This window comes from Chelon labrosus, assembly GCF_963514085.1.
Source record: "Chelon labrosus genome assembly, chromosome: 6".
Lineage (NCBI taxonomy): Eukaryota > Metazoa > Chordata > Actinopteri > Mugiliformes > Mugilidae > Chelon > Chelon labrosus.
The window spans coordinates 12,278,488-12,300,683 of NC_140342.1; the positions used below are offsets into that span (position 1 = coordinate 12,278,488).

The 22,196-nt window shown below is 42.2% G+C and overlaps 1 protein-coding gene across 3 annotated transcripts; it reads right to left on the minus strand.

The window, feature by feature from the left end:
- Positions 1 to 757: 757 nt before the first annotated feature.
- yeats2 (YEATS domain containing 2) lies at positions 758 to 21,975 on the minus strand. Of its 3 annotated transcripts, none has more exons than XM_084546176.1 (30): positions 21,830 to 21,975; positions 21,313 to 21,418; positions 21,088 to 21,185; positions 20,860 to 20,952; positions 20,539 to 20,772; positions 20,303 to 20,421; positions 18,883 to 19,044; positions 17,245 to 17,356; positions 16,902 to 16,946; positions 16,649 to 16,817; positions 16,160 to 16,402; positions 15,582 to 15,749; positions 14,491 to 14,582; positions 13,561 to 13,746; positions 13,226 to 13,454; positions 12,750 to 12,908; positions 11,729 to 11,859; positions 10,257 to 10,403; positions 9,219 to 9,407; positions 7,762 to 8,161; positions 7,500 to 7,634; positions 6,886 to 7,014; positions 6,381 to 6,525; positions 5,938 to 6,014; positions 5,742 to 5,821; positions 4,803 to 5,007; positions 4,024 to 4,259; positions 3,839 to 3,913; positions 3,562 to 3,635; positions 758 to 2,673 (listed from the first exon to the last, which is right to left on the minus strand). In XM_084546176.1, the coding sequence occupies exons 2-30, from the start codon at positions 21,410 to 21,412 to the stop codon at positions 2,565 to 2,567; spliced, it is 4,341 nt and encodes a 1,446-aa protein (XP_084402302.1). In that variant the 5' UTR covers positions 21,413 to 21,418; positions 21,830 to 21,975; the 3' UTR covers positions 758 to 2,564. The 3 variants fall into 3 exon arrangements, with proteins under 3 accessions (XP_084402302.1, XP_084402300.1, XP_084402301.1); XM_084546174.1 differs by having other exon boundaries at positions 6,886 to 7,017; XM_084546175.1 differs by lacking the exon at positions 21,830 to 21,975 and adding an exon at positions 21,686 to 21,759 and having other exon boundaries at positions 6,886 to 7,017.
- Between the last annotated feature and the right edge of the window lie 221 nt (positions 21,976 to 22,196).

Consider the following 22,196-nt stretch of genomic DNA (forward strand, 5'->3'; position numbering starts at 1 on the left):
TGTATGTGGAGATTTTTGAGTGAACAAACCTTTCAAGGTGTAATTAGGGAAAAAACATTTTTGTACTTGTCTTTTCAGATTCAGAGCTATAAAAGAAATAATGTAGCCACCAGGTATAAAATGGTCAAGGTGCCAGCTCCAGTTAAACATCAACTTCTCCCATGAAATACTTCAGTATCTACATTCCCTGATTCTGACTGGTGTACTGGTGGTCGCTTTGAAAATATTTCTACAATTAAATAGATATTAAGCCTCAAAGAAAGGCATGTGGGGGCATGCTGGCTTTGATTCACAAGTGACCCTCAGGTTCTCAGTTTGACCCACCCATCACTCCACCCCAGCTCCTCCCTCTAATTCAAATATGATCAGTTCTGGCTCCAAAAAAAGAGAAAAGAAAAAACAAGACAGTGACTGCCAATTGTCAGATTCTAGGTACGTTCCTCAACATGAACTTCAGACTTGGGTACTTGGTAGTACAGACTCTTGAGGAGGTGAGGGTACAGACTAGTCTTTCTGTGATTGGAACAGCAGTACACTTGACAAAGGCATTCTGGGATACCTGGCTGTCTCAAGTCCACATAAGTTGCCCTACGATGCATCCTCAGTACAAGAACACATCTTGGTCATTTGGACCATACGTGGTCAGATACTTTGAATTGGAACCGAAGACAAAAACAGACAATACTGCATATTAAGAAACACCCCCAGGTTTAAAAACAGTATTTCACAAACCAAAGTGTGACTTTCATCTCTACTATGCAGTCTGTGCTGTAGACTCAGCTTGTAAAATGTTTGACTTATCTCTGGTCATGTAACCACCATCTAGCCATGCAGATAGTTTTGGGTTCAATTTGGCTGAGATGTCTGCCTCTACTGAATGCAGTCTTGTTTCAAGAGTTGAATTTTCATACAAAAGGAGTAGTTTTACATTTTTTGGGAAGTACAGAGAGAGTAACTGAGAGAAGATCGATTGCACTCTGCCTCTTGGCTACAACTCTGTACTTAAACTGACTAGACAACATTAAAAAAAAAAGTAAAAGAAAGTATCACTGTTCTTTATAGGAATTATTTATTGTGTGGAGAGAACTTTCAATTGAAGTTGTTTTGTTTGTTGAGTATCCACACAAGCACAGAAACAATATCAGAGACAGAAATGTCAATATTGCACATTTTAAAGCTCTAGTTTTGGTGAACTGGTCCTTTAACTGAAACAAAATGTTCAAGACGAGTCAAATTTGCAAGAAATTCCTTGTTTTTTGGGGTTTTTTAGTTTATTATAAGAATATCGATCATATTTTTTGGTTTGCACCGAAACATGAAAATACAACGTTTAGGTATCTTGTACACTAATTTGATTTGGTTGAACAGACAATTACAACCACTCAGTCCAATCATCCACACATTAACATAATGCAAAAGCTCCACATTAAACACAATTACCAGCACAACGTCGCCTTGTTTGTACCAACCAACAAAACACACACATTCACTTCCCATCAAACTCGTTGATTTCAGTGAGGACTACATCCAGTAACCACATATATTCATATGAACGCACTCACTACTGGTGGGGTATTACGGTCTGCCGGTGTCAATATTCGATAAAAAAATAAACACTATTTGAAAACGCCATACTTCATATACTGGTCATATTACGACTGTTCAACAGAACACTTAAAAGCACTTTAAAGGGTTCATGGAGGAGGAGATAAATAGTAGTTTGTAGTGACAGTGATTTGTTCAGGATACCATTACTTGTGTTTTATGATCTCGGTGAGTCTAATCTGTCTGCGGCTTAAAAAATATGGATCTGAAAAGTGTCAGGAAACAGTCACTTCTTGAATGTCTGTACCGTAAGATCCATTAATAACCTCCACCAGGTAACACTGAAATAAATCAGAGGATTTTGATAATCATGATTTGTTGCCATGGCAATGACACATTTGGAAGAACCCTCTGTTCGCTTGGCTTGGCAAGTGCTCACAGACCGATGGAGAATTGATGTACGTTAGTGTTTCTAAATGGCTGTAAGTCTGTGGTTCACCTATTCTAACCTCAGGGAACGTGACGGTGAGATGTAGTATGCAGGAAGGGGCCAGATGTCTGATGTTGTTATTTAGCTCTGCAAGTCATTCAGGCCTCATTTCCCCGTTGAGTAGGTGACTGTCTGTCGGGAACCTCTTCGTCATTAAAATAATCTTGTTATGAGGTAAGCAAGAACAAAGCGGCATCTCCAAATCAAATGACACGAGCATCACAATGCCGCTTCTCCTGATACATTGGGACTAAAACGTTACAATATACCCAGAGTATTAGAAACATTTGTTATTCTGCTGCTGCTCTGAGAAGCAAGCTGAGCCCTTCTATGATCAAGTTAATGAGTACAGTACGTTAGTTATTCCTGCGACACCTGAGGCAGCGTGACTCTATCATCTGGGTGCAAATATTCACACAGTAGAGCCGTCAGTTCCAAGAGTCGGGTCTCTTTGTCACGGCCAGCGGTTCGCACAGTCCTCATCACTCCGAGTGTGTCAGCTACCGGCCGGTGTTGGCCCTGCTACGCCTCAGTTGTCCTTAGACAGGTAGCCCATGTGTCTGTTGGTGAGGAAGTCACAGGTGGGGATGCTACTGACCGCCTGGTGGATGTTCATGGCTGTGATCTCTCTAGGTGGCCTACAAATGTAAAAACAAGTTAGGAATTTAAGATATATACACACACACAGATATATATATATTTCAGGCTGGGCCAAAACTGGAAACGTCCTGAATATTTATGACTGAAGATATTTATGTCTTACATAATGTAGCTGGTTCAAAAAGAGGCAAAGCTTCTCTGCAGGCAAGTACAGTAGATTTTAGTGATGGCTAACCGCAGCAAAGTGTTACCAGTATTTATTGCATTTGTCGAAGCATAAAACACATTTGTCTGGGACTATCTTCAGCTGCATTTGGTGGTTTGGCAAGTATTTATGTTGGCAGGATGTCATTAAGTGGGTTTAAGGCATAGAGGGATCGGATATACAAGACTTGTGCTACACAAAAAATACTTCGGAGGATAAACACGTAATGTAATTTTGTGTTTACTGTTAATCTAAAATATAGTCACGCTTCTCATTAACATGTAAACTTACTTGTTAAGGTACAATCACACCTGAATCAAGCTAATCAGTTTTACTACAGTAAACCTTAGCAAAATATTTGTGTATTTCATGTTTGGCTGAAGTGTTCGGACTAGTGGTGCAGAACAAACCACAAAAACTAGAGCGACAGGCGTTCACCAACGGCCCGACACCGGCCAACAGCCAACCATCAGCTTAATGTGTCAGGCCCTTTAAACACATGGCCTGATTTGGTTTACCTACAGAATCTCTTTCCATTTCATTCTAACAATACTGAAACAAAACTCCTTTAAATTACGTAGTTAATTTCTATGAAACACATTTGCATTGAACAATATGACTATTAAGCTGTTTGGTTGGACAAGATCTAAATATAGTAATTAATGGAGTGGAAAACAGAGCACTAAGCAGGTTGCATGTCAGAGAGAGGAAAAAAGCTGACCTATTCGCAGGGGATTTGGCGTAGGCCCCAGCCAGAGCTTCTCTCAGGATGTCACTGGCAAACTGTTCTGTAGCCTGCAGTGTAGACACACACAGACACACACACACAGACAAACACACAGTCATCATTAGTCACAAAACAGCCCGCTGTCTCCTGGAGTACAAGGTGAAACGCACAATACTGAGCCACTGTATATCTTCTGCATACAGTATATTCATCATTCAGGACCAGACTGTGCTGGATATTTGTTTCTGTTCTGGCCTGAATAGGGACCGACCTTTAGAATCATGGCTTCGACTACTGGAGCGAACACGTTCTTCTCCACCTCCACCGGCTGGAAGGTTACACCGATCTGAAAGAGGCAGAAGGTTTATCATGTAAATGTTTTTTTATTAAGTTTAAATCATTAAAAAAATGTTGCTGGTTGTACTGATACATTTCTACTTCCCAAAAGTTTCTGACCTGTTCAGCTGTTTCACTAACAAATTGGGCGGACAATGAAGGGCCCAGGAAGAATTTGGGCTCCACGTCAGCTTCCTGCTCCTCCTCTTTGACCTTTAGCTTCTGGCAGGGAGGGGTCACCGTGACAATGTCCACTATTTCGTCGTCCGCCTCCTCTGGTTCGGTCTTCAGCAGAGCTTGCATCTGCTCCAGCCGCAGCACCAGCTCCTCGCAGCTGCTCAGGGTCGACGGGCACTCTGCAGACAGGAGAACATGTGCATTTAACGCACCGTTTCACAAGCTGCAGGAGCCGCAGCAAAGCGGACAACAGCATCAGTACTCCACTCAGGTTACAGATTCTTGATGAGTGGCTGTGTGTTTTTCTAAAATATTGACATGACTACTATAAATTAAGATATTTGTGCAAGACGGGGCGACGAGGAGAATACAGATTATTGTGTTCGTCTGGCTCAGATGAGTGTGACTCATAGAGCTAAGCAGCTCCGTCTCTTACCCTTTAGAAACAAAAGACTGAATTAATGACCCTAACTGTGAATAAAACACTGCAGCTGAACAAAAATACGGAGGCTGCTCACTGACCGCCCTCACACACAACTGGACTCTAAACACATTACTGGATTGTCTGGCAACTGCAGAGGCAACACACCCACACATGCAACGCTGAAGGGAAAATATTGATCAACTGCGAGCTGCTGGGAACAGAGGAGAGTCGACTGTGAAATCACGAAAACAAGTAAATGATCTTCCCGCAGAAGCTCCAAACAAACACAGAAACTCACCAGGCTCATTATCTATTTGCGTGAGAATGTCCTCGATGGACTCGTCGTCATTTTTGTGTTGGGGCTCGGAATCAGGGGGCGTGTAGCCCCTCTGCCGGCACCACTGCACCACCTCTCTGGTCTTTGGGGGAGTGAGGGCCTGCAGGCGGGGTGAGCGGTCCAACACATCCTGGACGACCCGCTTCACTGCCACCGCTCGCTGAAGCTGAACAGACACACAACCAAAACCTATTAAATAAAATGAAAGGTCTAAAATCCACAGATACAGATTTGATAGATAACATTGTGTGCTTATACTTTTAAAGTTCCAACATCAACATTTTGATGTCCAGAAATTTGTATTTCTTTGCCTTCATCTTCTTCTGTCCTCGTTTTGTGTGTGGATGAACTTTCAGTCTCTTGACCTTTAAGTAAATTAGTGACCTACAGATATAAATACCAACGTCTCAGCTTGTCTGAGATCCTGAGAACGGACTGCCAAGACATGGCCTGGCCTGTATGAGCTATTAATGAGCCCATTAGGAGGAAATAAATAAAGACAACCAGGCAGAGATGCAAATCTGACCTGATAGAAAGACATGAGGCAAGCAGAAAGCTCACTGAGTCGGGATGCAGCATGAAGGCTCATCACAGAGACAACAAAACTGCAACCAACGCAAATTATGATTAAAGACGTCCTCAACCTTGAGAGTACTGTAAGCAAGTGCTGTCACTTTCAGACGGGGTTAGATGAAACCTTCAGAGGGGGGTGTTAGTGTGAGCTAAATGTGATAGATAGCAGAGAAGAAAACAGCCAATATTTATCTGATATTACCGTTTCCCACAAGAAAAAAAATCTTAAAACAAATGTGCATCTCGACTGTTTGACTATAATGAGGGTTTACAACGACCGTATTTTCATAAATCACATGCACACCGACAGAAAAAAATAAAAGTCACCTCTGATGCTCTGCGCTTGCCAATATTCCAGGAATAATACTGTTCTGTTGAGGAGGCACAAAACGGATGGGAGTCTTCAGCTAAAACGAGGAGGCAAACGGAATTAATCTTTCTGATCGACTTTTGCACTTTTCTGACAGTTTTGAAATATGGAGACTGTTCTTAAGGGTATCAAATGAAAGGGAGGCTCACTTACTCTTATCTGGCACAATTAGAGGAAACTTCTTCACCACAGCCGTCAGTAGCTGCATCATGGTTTCTATGTGCTCGGTGCTGAGGAGAAAACCATCGCGACTGTCAGCTTTACTATTTGGAAAGCATCCAGTCACAAGGCAGGCAGCAGGAGAATGGATTCACGGATGCCTTCATGAATATGCAAGTAGCTCCGAGATAGCTTTAATAAATGACACTTCACTCTGCTTTAGTGGGAAATTAGTTATAAATGGAGCCGGTGACACTTCAGTGATAAAATATATAAAAATACTGTTACCCTGTGATGACTCAGTGTCTGTGCCAAGTGCTGTTAAAAATCAATTTGTGCCTTGCTTCAAGCAAACAATAAAATCTTGGTCCTTCTAAGAACCTATTACACGTAGTACACGTAGTGAGAGAGATGGTATCATCAGAGACTGTCCTTACTTGATGAGGTCATGTGTAGAGTTGTCTGCCCCTTGTTCCTGCTTGACGGTCGTAGCTGCAGAGGGAACTGAAATGGGGGCGGGAGCAGTCACCGGGGGAGATGGACCAGCTGTGACAGCTGTGCCAGCACCTGGCTCTGTTTTTACTGTGGCAGCAGAAAAGCAAGCGCATTATTTTATTAAACATATTAATTCTATTCATTCAAATGGGGGAAAGAAAAGGCAATGATGAAATGGAGCTGCTGGGATGTACAATGACTGTGAGTTCCCAAAATTGGAGCATTAAGGATTGTTGAGATTCTAGTTTATGTTTAACTATAAAAGCACGTTGTTAAATTACAAAAGAAATGTGTCTCTCATTCAAATGTGGCGTCAGAAGTTTATGTATAATTTTTGGTAATATCAAAATGTTTACCACAGTACAAACAAGGAAAATCGAAGTTGGGAATAAACTGAGAGAATGAAGAGAGGAGAGTGGAGTGGAGTGGAGGATGGACCCCTCTCACCTTGTGCCAGAGGCAGGGCAAGGGAGGGGGAGGCCTGGCTGACAGGATTTGGAGAGGCTCCAGCTCCAGCTGCTCCAGGGGTGGTGGTGGAAGAGGAGGAAGGAGTACTGGAGACTGGGCCTTTAGACACTACTATACACAGAAACAACACACTGAGATGGATCAATGGCCCATTAGAAAAACAGGCTTCACAGTAAGATGATAAATGAGAGGGGAGGAAGATGGGCCTTCAATTATTAAAGGGAGAAGAGAATCTATAGTATGTTTTAGAGTCTGTCTCCAGTAAATCACTTTGTAAATCCACTGGCACAAACTAAAAAACACTAAAAATAATGCGAGAACTACTTGCTCCTTTACAACAGCTGTTCTTCAAAAATATATTAAAAAGACATTTATATTAGGTGCTTGTATTTAATGGCTTACACAAGCAGTCTCAATCTGACTGATCTGTTCTGATTGAGGTGGTTACAGGAAGCATTTTAATTCTGATTACTCGTGTCCATGTATACACAGCAAATGTCGCTGCGTGTTAATCATGTTTTATGACTGATCAACATTTTACTTTCAGCTGGAATGCACACTTGTTGTGTATTTTGTCAAAGGAGACATCTTACCCTTTCCAACAGGCATGAATATGGTCTGTAGCCCACCAGAGCCAGTGCCAACGCCCAGCTGCTTGAGCTGGTTGGCAGGAATGGTTAATACTGTCTGCTGGGAGCTGGAACCTCCAGAGTGGATCTTCAGCATACCTGGACAAAACACAGTGCATTATAATACAGAGAGACATTTATGACTGGACCTTAGCATATTTATATATTTATATTTATTATAAAATGATTTGCAAACATTCAAACCAAAAGACATCTTTCTGCCTACCTGACAGAGCAGCACCTGACTTCCCTCCTCCAGCTGCCATCCCACTGACTAATGAAGCTGCAGTAACTAATGACGTGCCACTGGTTCTGGGCACACCCACAACAGTCCCCACTCCTGCACCCTTGGACATGCTGACGACGGGCATATTGGTGATTCCTTTCGCAACTGTTACCACGGCACCAGTTGAACCTGCAGCACTCTTTGTCATTGTGGCGGAGCTGCTGGCACCCTTGACCACAGAGGACACCGCCGCCTTTGACAGGCTGCCACCGGTGGCGGCGGCGGCGGCAGCCGCAGCAGCAGCAGCACTGGCGCTCTTAGCTGCACTTATCACTGCTGCTTGGTTGGCTGCCACAAGGAGTGAGTGTTGCTGAGAGGCAGATTTCCCTCCATCAGCAGCCTGCATGGACACACACAAACATATCTGTCAACCAGGAAGTAAACAGAAACATGGCCCTAGTGATTGCTGACTCTGCTACTTTCTGTGGTACCATGAAAAAAAATATCAAGATAAAATAAATTAACAAATGTATTTGGGTGACAACTTCCATTTAGAAAATATCTGGATGTTTTTAAATATAAATCTTACCTTGCTTTATCTGCAGGAAGATTAAATGAAAGTGAATGTGTTTACGATACGGCTGTTATTAATGTGACACATCCAATTACAAATTCACAGCTGTGTTTAGAAAATTTTGTTTTACTGTGGCTGGACTACGGTTGCTGTTAACGCTCTTTCCTTTCTTCGGCTCATTTTTGTTTTCCAGTGCCGTGCCAGTCCCAGATTGAGCCGGTCAGGTCACTGGTTTCACGGAATTCCCAAAAACAAAACAGTGAATATCTCTTCAACAGAACAGTTGCCAGTTCTTGTGTTTGCATCAATATCTCCAGAAAGCATTTATTCTGTATATATATTTGTCTTAGAGCCCCTAGGAAGTATTTTTTTGTGCGTTGCCATTTCTCTAGTTAATGAGGCCTAGCTAATGACTTCAAGCTGTAATCACACCAAAGCAGACCTGCTGATGGACTGCTCAGGGCTCTTCATATGCCTTCTAAGCTCTGAAATACATCACCAACCCTGCTACTGCACTCCTGTTTTCTAGGTATTCAAGATTGAACGATGTTAAATATAAGTCAGGTTGCTCTATAAGAATGTGGTTTAATTCATCATGAAAATGAATTCTCAAGAAAATATAATAATAATAACATTCCACTCTATTACTTTTTGTAAATCGGGAATAATTAAATTATATGAAACTAGCTTTAGTAGAAATGTAATTGGTTAGTAAATATGGGGTACTTATTACAAACAAAATAACCAGTTTACAGGATAAAATAAATGCCTTGAATTCATTTGTTGTCTGTGTCTGTGCTGCTGTTTGTTTTAAGATGACTTTTAAATAGCCACGGCTGTCAGGCTGAATAAAAGAGAACAACATGAGGACTGTGAAACTAGCCTGTTGTTGGCTGACTGCTGCTGTGCTGCTGACGGAGCCAGGGGTGGAACTAGCAGCGGTGATGACTCCACCCGTCATCCTCAATGTGGTGGTACCCGGTTTGGACAAGTGTCCCGCTCCTGCTGCGGTTACCGTCTTAACAGAGCCGTCCGACAGCTTCACCTGTGCACCCTGGGATCCGCCCACCACCTGTCAATCGTAGAAAAAGAGTAATTAGCCACCCACCTGTAACAAAAAGGACAATCACAATGTAGAAAGTGAGAAGAACTATGACTGGGATACTTTTGCAAAGTGAGATATATGAGTTAAAGTGCAGGAAGGAATTTGTCAGCCTCCAGCTCAGCAACACACACACCAGCTGTTGCCTGGGCAGGACCTTCACTGTTACAGCTCATTAAATATCAGATGAAACAAGAGGAAAACTGACATCATGCATATACGCTATATTTATATCAAGTTTGAACACTGTTTTCAGTGCGAAAGAGTTCCCTGCCTTAAAAATCTACAGTAATAATACGACAATTTGAATACTGCTCCTTGCTTAAACTAAGTCTCGACAAAGACAAGAGAGACACGACCAATCTGACAAACAGAGAACATTAATAGGGCTTCTGAGCTAACAAGAGAACCAGTTCTGTTCAGGATGCACAGAACCAATCATCCTGAAGCAAACCAATGCATTTTGACCGCTGCACCAGTTCTGCACTTTGATCCAATATGCCTCCAATTTGCCTTTTTGAGCGTTTACGTTTCTGCAGAAAATTCAGCAAGTCTCCATTTTGACATTAAAAGTTAAGCTTCAAAGGAAAACCAGGCAATCCACATCTTAACCATTTCCTTTTTTACCCACTCCACCATTTCATGTTTTCTCACATCTACTTTTGATACAAAATGTACAGAACTGGACAGTTAAGTTAGTTAAGTGATTGTGAAACTGTAAAGAAACAAAACAGTATTTTCTACAGTAGCTTCCACTACTACCACACAGCATAGATGACCTAGTAAAGCTTTGCCCTCAGGTAAGTTCCCCATTTTCACCTGAGCCAGGATGGCCGCCTTCTGTCCAGCTGTAACCCGGATAGCCTGCTGAGTAACAGCTGTTTGAGATGATGCTGCGTGACCGGCCGAACTAGAACCTCCCTGCTTCCCTGAACCCTGTGCTGACTGGCCAACCAGAAACGTACCCTGTGGAAAAATTAAGAAGAATGAATGAATGAGATCTGGTAGCACATTACTTACTTTAAATATAAAGTCAGTGGGACTGTCATAGTTTCAATTCAGCTGAGGAAACAGCATCAACAAACAGAAAAAAAAAACTCTCAGTTATTATGAAGATAATCTGTCACCATTTTTAGACTAGTTCACACACAAAGACATCTATCTATAAATCAAGAAGCGTCTGTGTGTCTGTCTGTGGCACGCATATCTCGCGAACCGTTGGCCCGATTGATTTGAAACTGGGCAGGTGTCTCGCTACGGGCACGAAGATGTGCATTGCTAAGTTTGACGTTGTTTGGATAAGAAATGTAAAATATATCGGTAAAATAGGTTTTCTCCGCTCTAATATTTCCACTACTCCGGTTGCCATGTCATCAAAAACAGCCACTTTCAGAAATTCACCAAAAACGGAGAGGAAGAGGCGGAGCATGCGCACAAATCTTGAGCACTGTTTAAAAATCGGCTTTAGAAGAAACCAAACTCAAGGAGAAATGATATTTTGCCCTTGTAACCCTAATAGGCTCAATATCTTCTCCAGCAGGAAAACTAGCATGTAGTCCGCCATCTATCTATAAATCAAGAAGCGTCTGTGTGTGTGTGTGTGTGTGTGTGTGTGTCTGTGGCACGCATATCTCGCGAACCGTTGGCCCGATTGATTTGAAACTGGGCAGGTGTCTCGCTACGGGCACGAAGATGTGTATTGCTAAGTTTGACGTTGTTTGGATAAGAAATGTAAAATATATCGGTAAAATAGGTTTTCTCCGCTCTAATATTTCCACTAATCCTCATACACAGCACCTGTAGGCTCCCACTATAGGAATACATACTTCCGACGGGCACTGCACTAGTAGAAAAAAAACAAGATCCTTATAAATTGATCACTATTAGGAAAACACGGCCCAGATTTGTACTTGTATTTGTACAAATGTAGGTGGACACCCCAGTGAAATCTCTGTAGACACCTTAATTATAAAGTAGACTGCAGGATCAATGCTGCTATGATGAATGTGCCTAATTAAAAACAAGTCAACCTCTATTGGAATACAAAAATCTGAGACAGTTCAAGTCATGCTATACACACAATAAAATCTTTTTTTTTGTTGTTTGTTTTTTTCTAATAGTAGTGAGGAGTATTGAATGGATATCATGTAACGCATCTCTCTACAGACTCTGCAGATGAAACACTAATGAAACAAAAAACGGAACAGACAAAAAATACATCAAAGAGAAAAATCTTGTGTGTGAATGTCTGTGTGCGATTTGTATGACAGAAGAAATGTGTGTCTACCTACCTGTGGGGTCTGTTTCAGGATATAGGACGTGTAGGAGAGGTTGGAAGGCAGACTGCTTGAAGAGGAAGAGGAGGAGGAGGAGTTCTGAGAGCCCCCAGTGCCGGCTGAGGAGCTGCTCTGGGACTGCTGACCTAAATTATAGACAGCCACGTACTCATCAGCCTCGAATCAGTTAAACAGTACTGTTTTTCTTTACCCAAAAAGTAGATATAATCCCGTTAGTTTAAAAAAGCAAACAAAAAAAAAAACAATGATTATGAAGCAGAGAGTGACATTGTAACAGTGGTTTGCTGCTCAACAAATATGGGATGCTGACTATGATTGACTGAGGAGAAAACATCTGTAACACTAACCATGCCTCAAGCTGTAGAGTCACCGTAGAAGTTGATTTCTTTTTCCAAACTTTACAATGACCCGAAAGCGCTAACATTTTCTAATATAGCTGCCGACAACTTGAGGCTTGGAGGAAAATGTCAGGGTCAAAGACTTCTGGCTCGGAATACTGAGTAACCTATACAATCAGATATTGCTTTCAGTTCGCACAAGAGGAGGTCATAAAGCTATCGCCACACATCCATGTAAGACACCAATGGGTAATGTGTATTTGTAAGAACTAAATTTAAGACAATGTCCTGGATGCTATGTTTATAAAGTTCTATTATACTTCAAGATATTTATGGCACCACAACAATGGATATTTTAATTTACAATTTAATGGGCAGTAACATCTACAGGGATGTTACTGCAGCAGGGTTGATGATTAACTATTGAGTATTACTCCTCTCTATAATATGTATGTAGACATAAATTAGTCCCTATAAGTATTAAATAACACCAACCTATCCAGAACTATTTGAAAACCCAGCACGTTCAAGAGTGTGAGAAGAGTATAAGAAGAATGTGACTGAAAAACAAATCACAGAAGGCAGCAGGACAAGGCTAAATCAGCATTAACTAACCAAGGGCTCTGTATTTAATGTTCACATTAACAAATATGAATTCAGGGTGTAACATAACTCACTAGCACTGGAGGCCCGGAGGATGGCTCCCTGTGGGATCAGAAGCAGTTTTCCCTTCCCAGAGGGGTTCTTACTGTTGGTGGTCAAGTAGAGCTTGGTGCCTGGAGGCAAATTGGCCAGATTGGCCAGATTGTTGGCTGGAAGCTGAAGAGTAGCCATCACTAAGAATATAAACAGAAAGGACTGTGATGAATTTATCCAGGTCTGAAACTGTACAGAAGGTTTTGGAGAAGGAACTTGATCTAACTGTACAATATTTATACATTTCCCTCAGCTAAACCTGAATATGACAGATTTTATAAAGAGCAAAGAATAAGGTTTACATCTAATAATTAGTAACACAACACTGACTGTATAAACAACTTTCTAAATGAGGAGATGCCCTTTAATATGTTGGTGAACTCACATTTGTGCTCATGTGTCACATTGCGTGTGTGTGTGTGTGTGTGTGTGTGTGTGTGTGTGTGTGAACTCTGACCTCCACTCTTGCCACTTGAACCACCAGCTGCCTTGGCAGCCGTCTGTTGACCAGAGATCCCACTGGCTCCACTGACAATGGCTTTTGCGACTCCCTGAGCCAAAACCTGCTTGCCACCCATCACCTTGGAGACAGAAGGGTTGCCCTTGGCAACCAGAATCTGGCCGCTGCTGATAGCAACCTGTTTGACTGAAGACTGGAGCGCTGAGCTAACAGGAATACCTAACATCTAGAGACAAGAGAAGGGCCAAATTAAGTTTTGACGCATCCAGTACGTTATCAATAGAAAGTGAATCATTGTTGTACTTCAATGTAGGTGTTTCTAAAAGACAGACCTTGCTAGTTGCTGCCCCTGTGGCCCCTCCGGCCTGTTTCTGGGCTGACATGGAGATCATATGACCTCCCTTCACTGTGACAAACTGGTGTGCTGCTGTGGCAGTGGGTTGCTGCTGGCTGGTTACTGTGGAAACCATCTGCTGTTGCTGTGTTGAAACTTCCCCTGGCTCCTGCTTGATAATCACCTGCACGAGAAACATTGAGAAAGGGATTATACCCGAGAGCCCACAGTGCCTTGAAACCACAGGAGGTCGTAGATATTGTAGCAGTTATATGTGTGTTGTCAAATTAATTAAATTAAATCAATTAAAATAAAAATCTTAAATGATATACATACATCATATGCATTTTAACTGTAAATGACAATTTGCTTATTATTTTTCAGCAGGTTACAAAGCAGCAAGACGATGCTGTCGCTTGTAACAGATATTTGAAAATCAGCATTATCATTTATTCATCAAGTATCTTTTTATATTTCATTTATTCCCCATCTGCCCTGGCCTTGGCTTTGACAGATGTTAGTCTGTTGGTTACAACAGAGAAATAATCTTAATAATGAAGGCAGCACAGTGATGAATCATAAATAGTATTTCATTCTTTGCAGATAGTGATGGGGTGATTGGCATGAAGGATAATTGGGATAATTTTACAGCCGGCTCCTGACACATTTTTTCCTGAAACAGAACTGTGCAATTCTCTCTGCAAAGCTCCCCACACACCCCCTCCCCCATCGTCACAATGATGTCCCATTTAAATAGCTGCCAAGGCACTCACATCTGCTGAAGATAGCACCCTGGCCTACTATTAATACCATACTGCTTTGTTAAAGATACAGATACTACAGGGACAGACCATCTTCACAGTTGCAGGACAGGTTTTATCTTAAGAATTCAGGGTTAAGATGGAAAATATCCAGAATATTAACTCACCTTCACCCCTGAAGACAGGAAGGTGCCACTGTGAACTTTAGGTGCTGGAGAGCGGGTGCCTTGAGCAGCAGACTGTTTGGCAGAGGGGCTTCCTGTGAAGTGACACACAAACAAACATAATGAGCCATGGAATAGATGTACTGGTGAGGGCATTTGCTCTTTCTGCCACCCTTTCCAGACACATCAAGGCTGTTGTGGTGCAAGGTGACAGTTTCTTGTCAGGGTTACTCAGTGTGGGTGTTGAAGCCTAGATTTGGCTGCAGTGTGTTTACTCCGAGAGCTGCGCACTCCTAAAGTAAAGCCCTTACCTATTATGTCAAATTTTGTTTTATCACAGAATTGGTGAATCAGCCAGAACACCCACATCAGCCTCATCCAGTTGATAAAGCTTCGTTTAATAACACTCCAAACCCGCTGGCAGATCTGGTGGAGCTATGTATTTGTGGAGGACGTGTAGGAGTTGCTCAGTGGGCGTGAGAGAGCAATCTAGGGGAAAGAGCTCCAAAGTGTAAATGTGAACTGATGCTGCTGATGCGAGGAAGCAAACACAACGGTTACGACCGTGTGAGATGACTGCGCTCCATGACGCACGCATCGACTGCACGCTTGTTTCATCTGGCAGTGAACGATCATCTTTGCAGACAATTGCACGCCACATTTACACACGCAAAACCTGATGTGAGTGTGGGGTCTCATCCAATATCCTCCTAATCTGACCATGAAACACATCAGCTCAGTCACCATGGTAACCCCTCATCCAGCAAACATACTGCTGGCTCATCGCGCGTCATACTTTAGGAGTGCAAAATGGGGACAAAGAGAGAGAAATAGAAAAACTGATAGAAGAGAGTACACAGAGATGGATGAGAAAGAACAAGAGAGTAAAAGAAAAAGTAGAGAGAAACAGATAAAAAGATGGGGGGCCAGAGTATATAGTTAATCATCTGTTCTGCCACAGAGTACATTTTTCACAGCCTTTTTTTTTTTTTTTTATAGTCTCTGTGGGCGGCTCAGACACTGCTTTTCAGTTTTGCTGCAGGTCCACTTCTGTTTTTCGAGCAACACTTGGACACTGAGTAGGAGACACGTACCTGCGGAGGCGGCCGATGAGGAAGCAATGCCGATCACCTGGCCGGGCTTGTCAACAATGATATATGGGTTGTTGAGTACAGAGGAAGAGCTCTGCTTGCTGTGGACAGGGGTGGAGGTTGTTGGTGTGCGCGGCAGAGGGGAGTGGCTTGGGGTGGAGATTGGTGACCCTGTGGGGGACAAAGTACGCGGGCTCTTAGTTGAATAAGCCTCTCTAAGCATGTTAATAACAAATGAACATGGAAAACTGTACAAAATGCTTTAGGGCTCGTTGATATTCAGTGAACATTATGAGATTTTAGTGAGTATTTATTATTTTAACTCCATTCAAATGTGTTTTTTGCTAGTTGTATTGATTGATGCATCATATATTGACATATTTTTACATGTTTTTATATTTTACCAGCATAAAACTACAAAAGCTGCTTTGCAAAACTCATATTTACAAAAGAGAGTTGTACAACATAAACTTAACTCATTTAAATGACAAAATCCTATTTATTAGTTTGTTCATGAGGAAGGAGGTTATGGAAAATCCAATGGAAACAAAGCAAAATGAACACTGGGTGGACACACTTACCGGAAACGATTTTACAGCTCATGGTGATCGGTTGGAACGATTTCCCGGGAGACTCAGCAGGACTGGGGGGCTGTCCTGGGGGTACTATTTTGCAGCTTGCTGTGATAGGCTGGAAGGCTGAGTTGCCATGGGAACCCAGAGTGACTCTGTCCCCAGCTTTGGGTCGCGTTGGTGTGCGTTCACCAGAGGTAAGGCCCGTACTGTGACCACCTGCAGGCCTCCCCGTCTCTGCTTTGATAAAACCTGGAGATGGAAGAGTAGATTTCATTAAAACCCTGTTTTACAATTATATTCAGTCACACAGTTACACACGTGATAATACAATGTATACAACTCTATCTACTAATACAGAGCCTTTCAGTTAAAAAACACTGAGAAACCACTGATAAGTGCATAAAATGGTGGTCCAGGAAACAGTCCAGTATATAAACCAGCAGATGACCTCTTCATGGTCATGTTTACAAAAAAAAAATGTTTTTGTTGTTGTACCTTTGTCTACACTGGAGTCTTGTGAGATGGGAGAACTAGAGCGTCCATAACTTTGGGCCAGCGAGGCGCCCGACGTGGGGCTGGCTGCTCGGTGAGTCACCTTGGAGGAAGAGGGCTGAGGGATGTAATCGTCCCCAAGAGAATGCCTATGGAGCTCCACATCAACCACCTGGAACAAATATAGCTCACTATGAGCGCAAACGTCTGAGGAGAAAAGTCAGGGCAGGAAACAGAGTGAACATTTCTAACTTACAGTTTCAGCACCAAGTGTCTGTAGCCCGGTGTAGGTTCTGTCAAGCTGTAGAGGGGTCAAAAGAAAAACTTGAGCAAATGACAAGTTACACAAAGACAAATAAACTGTAATTATAACTCATTTAAGTACAATAAACTATGGTTTTAAATATACACTTTTCACAAACATCCATGTAATGCTTTTAAGTTGTGTTTTTTTCTGAATCCTGTACAATTAATTGACCAGAGGAAGGAGTCAACAAAGACAAAGTACATCAAGGAGCCACATCAGGACAAAAATACAGTTTCTCAGTCTGAAGAAGAAAGCAAGCTACGTGACTATGTGGTCTATGAAGTGGTCTGACCTTTAACTGGTGGATGATGTCAATACGTTTGTTTCGAGGGTCTTTGAAGTGGATCTGGATCCTCACAGGAAACTCTCCCCAACCGCGTCGTGTTAAATGAAAGGGAGGCTCACTGAGAACAGACACATTCAGGCCTTATGTAACGTCATTAAAACACAAATCTGGGAGCGAGAGAAAAAAAATCTATAGAGGAGGAATACTAAATGACTGTGAAAATATATTCTAGCTCTGTTTTTCTGGCTGAGACGGAGTTAATCTTCTACAAATCAATGACTTGAAGGACTCTCATCTTCTCCCCGTTTGAAGCTTGAGGTTTTCATCCAAACACAACAGACATTGATCTGGCTGCCTGCATTCTGAGGGCGTGTATATGTGCTTGCGTGCCACGAGTCTATTCAAGCACACCCTATAAGTAATGCATTTCTTACTTTTATTCATCCCCTCATCTACATTCAGGCTGTGTTGACAGTCAGCAGAGAGCATCAGGTCTGTGTAGGGGTTTGCTGGGAATGAAGACTTTAGTCAGTCAGAAGGGAGGGGGGCTTTCGAGCTGCTGCAACAGCAACGTGATCGCTTTGTCAGCTCAAACAGCTACGAGGCAACAGCTCAGGATAAGGATTGCTGACTGGAGGAACAGATCATTTATTCAGAAGCCATGGGCAAACTTCAGTCCTTCGCATATTAAGAGGATTAATACCTAAAATAAGACATTTCAACTGCAGAACCCAAGGCCACAAAAGTCCTTCCAGATGTTTCCTAAATTAACGGTGAGACACAGATCCGCACCTCAGGGCTCTGGGCTCACCTCAAGGCAAACTGTGTGTTGGATTAAGGTGTGTCTACAATTAGTCACGTCAATGTTGACTTCTAGTCTGACTCATTGTGACCCAGTAACGTCACCTATTGATGTGTGTACATTTTAAACAGTCTATTTTTGCACTATATAGCTGTTGCCTGTATTTTAGAACAGTACTCTACTACCTTACTTCATGTCTGCTTTTGTTCCTGCTCTTATCTTGTTTTTACTGTTCAGCTCGTCACCAATCACAATTTCATTCTATGCATACAATAACAATAATGTTTTATGTCTTTTATGTATATATATATACACAAGATTTAGCTGGGATAATTATCACTTAGTAAGACAAATATAATTGTTTACAGTGCGGTATGATTGATGATGGACGAGCTGTATTGTCCAACATGCACAAGGGGGCGCCGTTTATTAAATCATTTTCATAACGGCCTGTTTACTGCTGAGTGTGTGTAACACCATGTGAAAATCAGCAAACTGTTTTTTTGCGTTTGTTGATGTGAAAGCTGACGATGAGGATGATGAAGATTGTCTCTTACGCAAGTGTTATTATCCAACTCTTTCTTTACTTCCTTCAGTTTGGAGAGGTGGGGCAATCTAGTGACCGATGATGATAACATGAGGTTAGGAGTAAACATTGTGTCTATGGGCAACACAGCACTTTGAAAGCAAACCTAATTGGAACAAGTTGTCCCATGTCTTTACAGGCAAACCAATGAAACAGCACCCATGTAACGTTTTTTTTTTTTTTCTTTCCATACCAAGAGGAGGAGCTCTGCCTATTTCAAATAACATGCTCACTGAAAACCAAAACAACAACACACCTGACTTCCACTAGGTCATTGGGTTTGTAGCTGGGATGCAAGAAGAACCAGACTTTCTTTACAAAATGGTCAATGCTTGGTTCTCTCCTGGAGCCTCTGACGTACACCATCCACTTGTGGGTAGACTGGTCATTTTCTTCCCGCTTATCAGGGGGAATGTACCTGAAAAATAAAAACTAGCACTCAGAGGCATGGCAGATTTAGCCTCAGAGAACATGTGTTGTGATTAGGTGGTTAAAGACGGTTAAAGGAGGAGGAGTTAAACACTTCACAAGCAGCAAAACAGGACAGGTGAAAGGCAAGACTGCAGACGATCTTTCCTGTTGCACCTTAAACTCTTTTAAGGTGAGGGGAGGAGGAACAGAAAATAAAGGAGTGATGGTGCTGCAGGGAAATAAATCAGTCTAAACAGATAACTGGAAACAAGCCACATTTTATAAATGGAGCATTGATTGGTAGTCTAGGTGAACTTGCACTCAGTACAGAATAAATGGGATTGCTTAACCGTCTGAAGCCTGCTTACTTCTTTTACAATTTGACAACTTCCCTAATCTTGAGCAACTGTTACAAAACAATTTAATTTTGTTTTTCGGGAATCTGGTGAAAATACACACTGCTACATGTGATCCTATTTAGCCCTCTGGGCCGTCTAGTGTGTACATGAAACATGGAGACTGTCAAACAGGGTTCCCAGAACTAAAGCGCCTCATTTTTACAGACAGTGGATCAGCCCAGGGGGGACATGCATTGGGTAAAAGGTTATCTTCTGCCTTCATCAAGACTGAACTTGTAGCAAAACTGTATTAAGGCTCAGCTCTTCAGTGCACAGTCATGCAAAAGACCACAACACCCTCCTTCAGCTGTACACTTCATGTAGCGTTTTGCAACCACATTAATCCACTGGTTGCTCGTCCTAGTGTGGTTAATTTCAGCCACCAGTCTGAGTTCCTGTTATTCCTGTTATTCCCCGTGCCATGTCGGTCTTCCAAAAGTTTTTTTTTTTAAAGCTTCAAAAGCATTTACAAATTAGTTTAGCTGCAGGGACACAGACAGTCAGGTGCACCTCACATTTACAACAACAACAACTCAAAGGGGCCAAACGGCAACCACCAACTCAAGTCACTCTACAGCTTATAATTCATGCATAATCTTCAGTTATTCTCAATATTTTCAATTTCTTTCCAAAAAGCTACATCATGCCACTCTGTTCTTAAATGATATTTCAAAATCTCACAGATTTGAAAAGGAAAACATATCTAAAGTCTTCAGAAAGATGGATGAAAATGCAAACTTTTATGTTGTGATTTTCAAACATTTAAACCAAATCCACAATTAATAACAAAGACCTGGAAAGACCTGCTTTACAGCATACTGAGAAAAATGAATGAATGAGTACAATGCATGCTTAGTGGTTACATACTTTGACACGTTCCCCACTACGATTGTCTTCTTTGCATAGAGTCTAGAGGCCTCGTCTCCTGTTGTGTGATAGGTCACCCTCTGCTCTGCTCCTATTGATGACGGCACACCGAACGTGTCCTACGACAAATGACAGAGAAGGTAGCAAGCGTGATGAAGGTAAAAACACATTCCTGATACTTACTTAGCTATAATTAAATAATCAATGAACCCATCATCTCGGTCAGTTGGACTCACTTTGCCTGTATTACGTCCAGGTCTGCGCTCCTGCCTGCTGCCGTCCTCTCTCCACGCTCCCTCTCCGTTCCTCTCTGCTCCATCTCCTTGCTGTGAGAGGGACTCGGACTCCGAGTGGGCCAGGGAAGGAGTCTCAGAGTCCTGGTTGAGAGGGGAAGAGGAACGAGATGGGGACTCCAGAAACCGGCGGATGGCGGGATGGTTCAGCACGGCGGGGTCACTCTTGGAGGCATGCTAGGACAAAAAGGAAACACTGGTTGCTGCTACTACACTTTACTACATCCTTAGAGCTGCTGTATTTGCTAACACATGGTATTTTACCTCTGGGAGCTTTGTCAGGCCAGCATTAGCATAGTAATTGGCCACTATGCATGCCCGTAGCTTGTCCATCATCCTCCTGGCTTCATTGAGTCGCTGCAACAAAACGAAGAGCCAAAGAATAAACATACAAGTTGTTTTCTATATCAATAAAGTTTCTGTATTACTGATACAAATATGTGAAATATAGAATAAGCAACAGCAGACACTTAAGAGGTATCATCCACATACCTGACTTATCACATCTATCTCATGCTCCTTGTTCTTCATCTCCAAAGAAAACTGCTCCCTGATGATGGTTTCAATTTTCTGTACTGTTGCTTCTCGAGCTGACCACAAACGAATAATATTTATTAAAGACCAGGAAAACACTCTAACACTAACACAGTGCAGTTAGTTTTGACCACAACATGCAAAGCAGGTGTACATGCCCAGGGGTTCAGAGAATGGACTTACCATTATTTTCCACCGCTTTGCTCCTCTTACTGTTTTGCACCAGAGAAATGTCCTCGTAGTCGGGGTCATTGCCTTCTATTTTCCTTTTAATTCCCGACATGGCTGCCTGTAAAGAAGAATATACATATCAACAGTTACAGCTAGCTAATCAATCCCATGCTCTGTTGGCCAGTTTCGGTACTTAGCATCGATTTAGCTGGCTAGTTGGCTAACTTTAGCACTGACTACCTAGCTTGGCATGCGAGCAGCCTGTCTACCACCTAGCATGCTGCTCTAAACTGTCTTCAAATTATTTTAAAAAAACAAAACCCCTAACGAAGAAGATGTAACAGCTAAAAAATTAAAGACGTGTAGTCGCAATGTGCCTCCGGACCTCTGTGTTAGACAAATCCGTGCCAGCCGTTCGTACAGCCGGTAGCACTGTCACGTTAGCAACCGCTACCCTTGTTTGCTAACGCAGCTAACGCTAGCACGCAGCTGTACACACCGATTTAGTCTGTATGAAATGCAAACTTACTGGCGTATTCAGTGCTGTGGAGGAACGTTTCTTTAAAAATGCGTGTGTTTTAATTCAATGTGAGCATATCCTTTGGGGTTTGCTATATTCATTCCACACTCGTGTTCAGTAAATTGCTAAATCTCGAGCTGGACAAGTAAAGCTAACTAACTAGTGGACACAGTTAGCCTTGCCGTTAAGTGAAACGGCCACCAGGGGCCACTGTTCTACACAATAGATTATTACTCTGCTCCAGGCTCCAGGAAGATAAATGAAAGGCATTCAACAACTTCAGGTGGCTTGGGTTCACTGGAAAAAGAATGTGTTTTATATATGTCAATCAAAGCCTGTCCAGTGTTTACAGAACTAACTAGCCGTACAAGCTCTT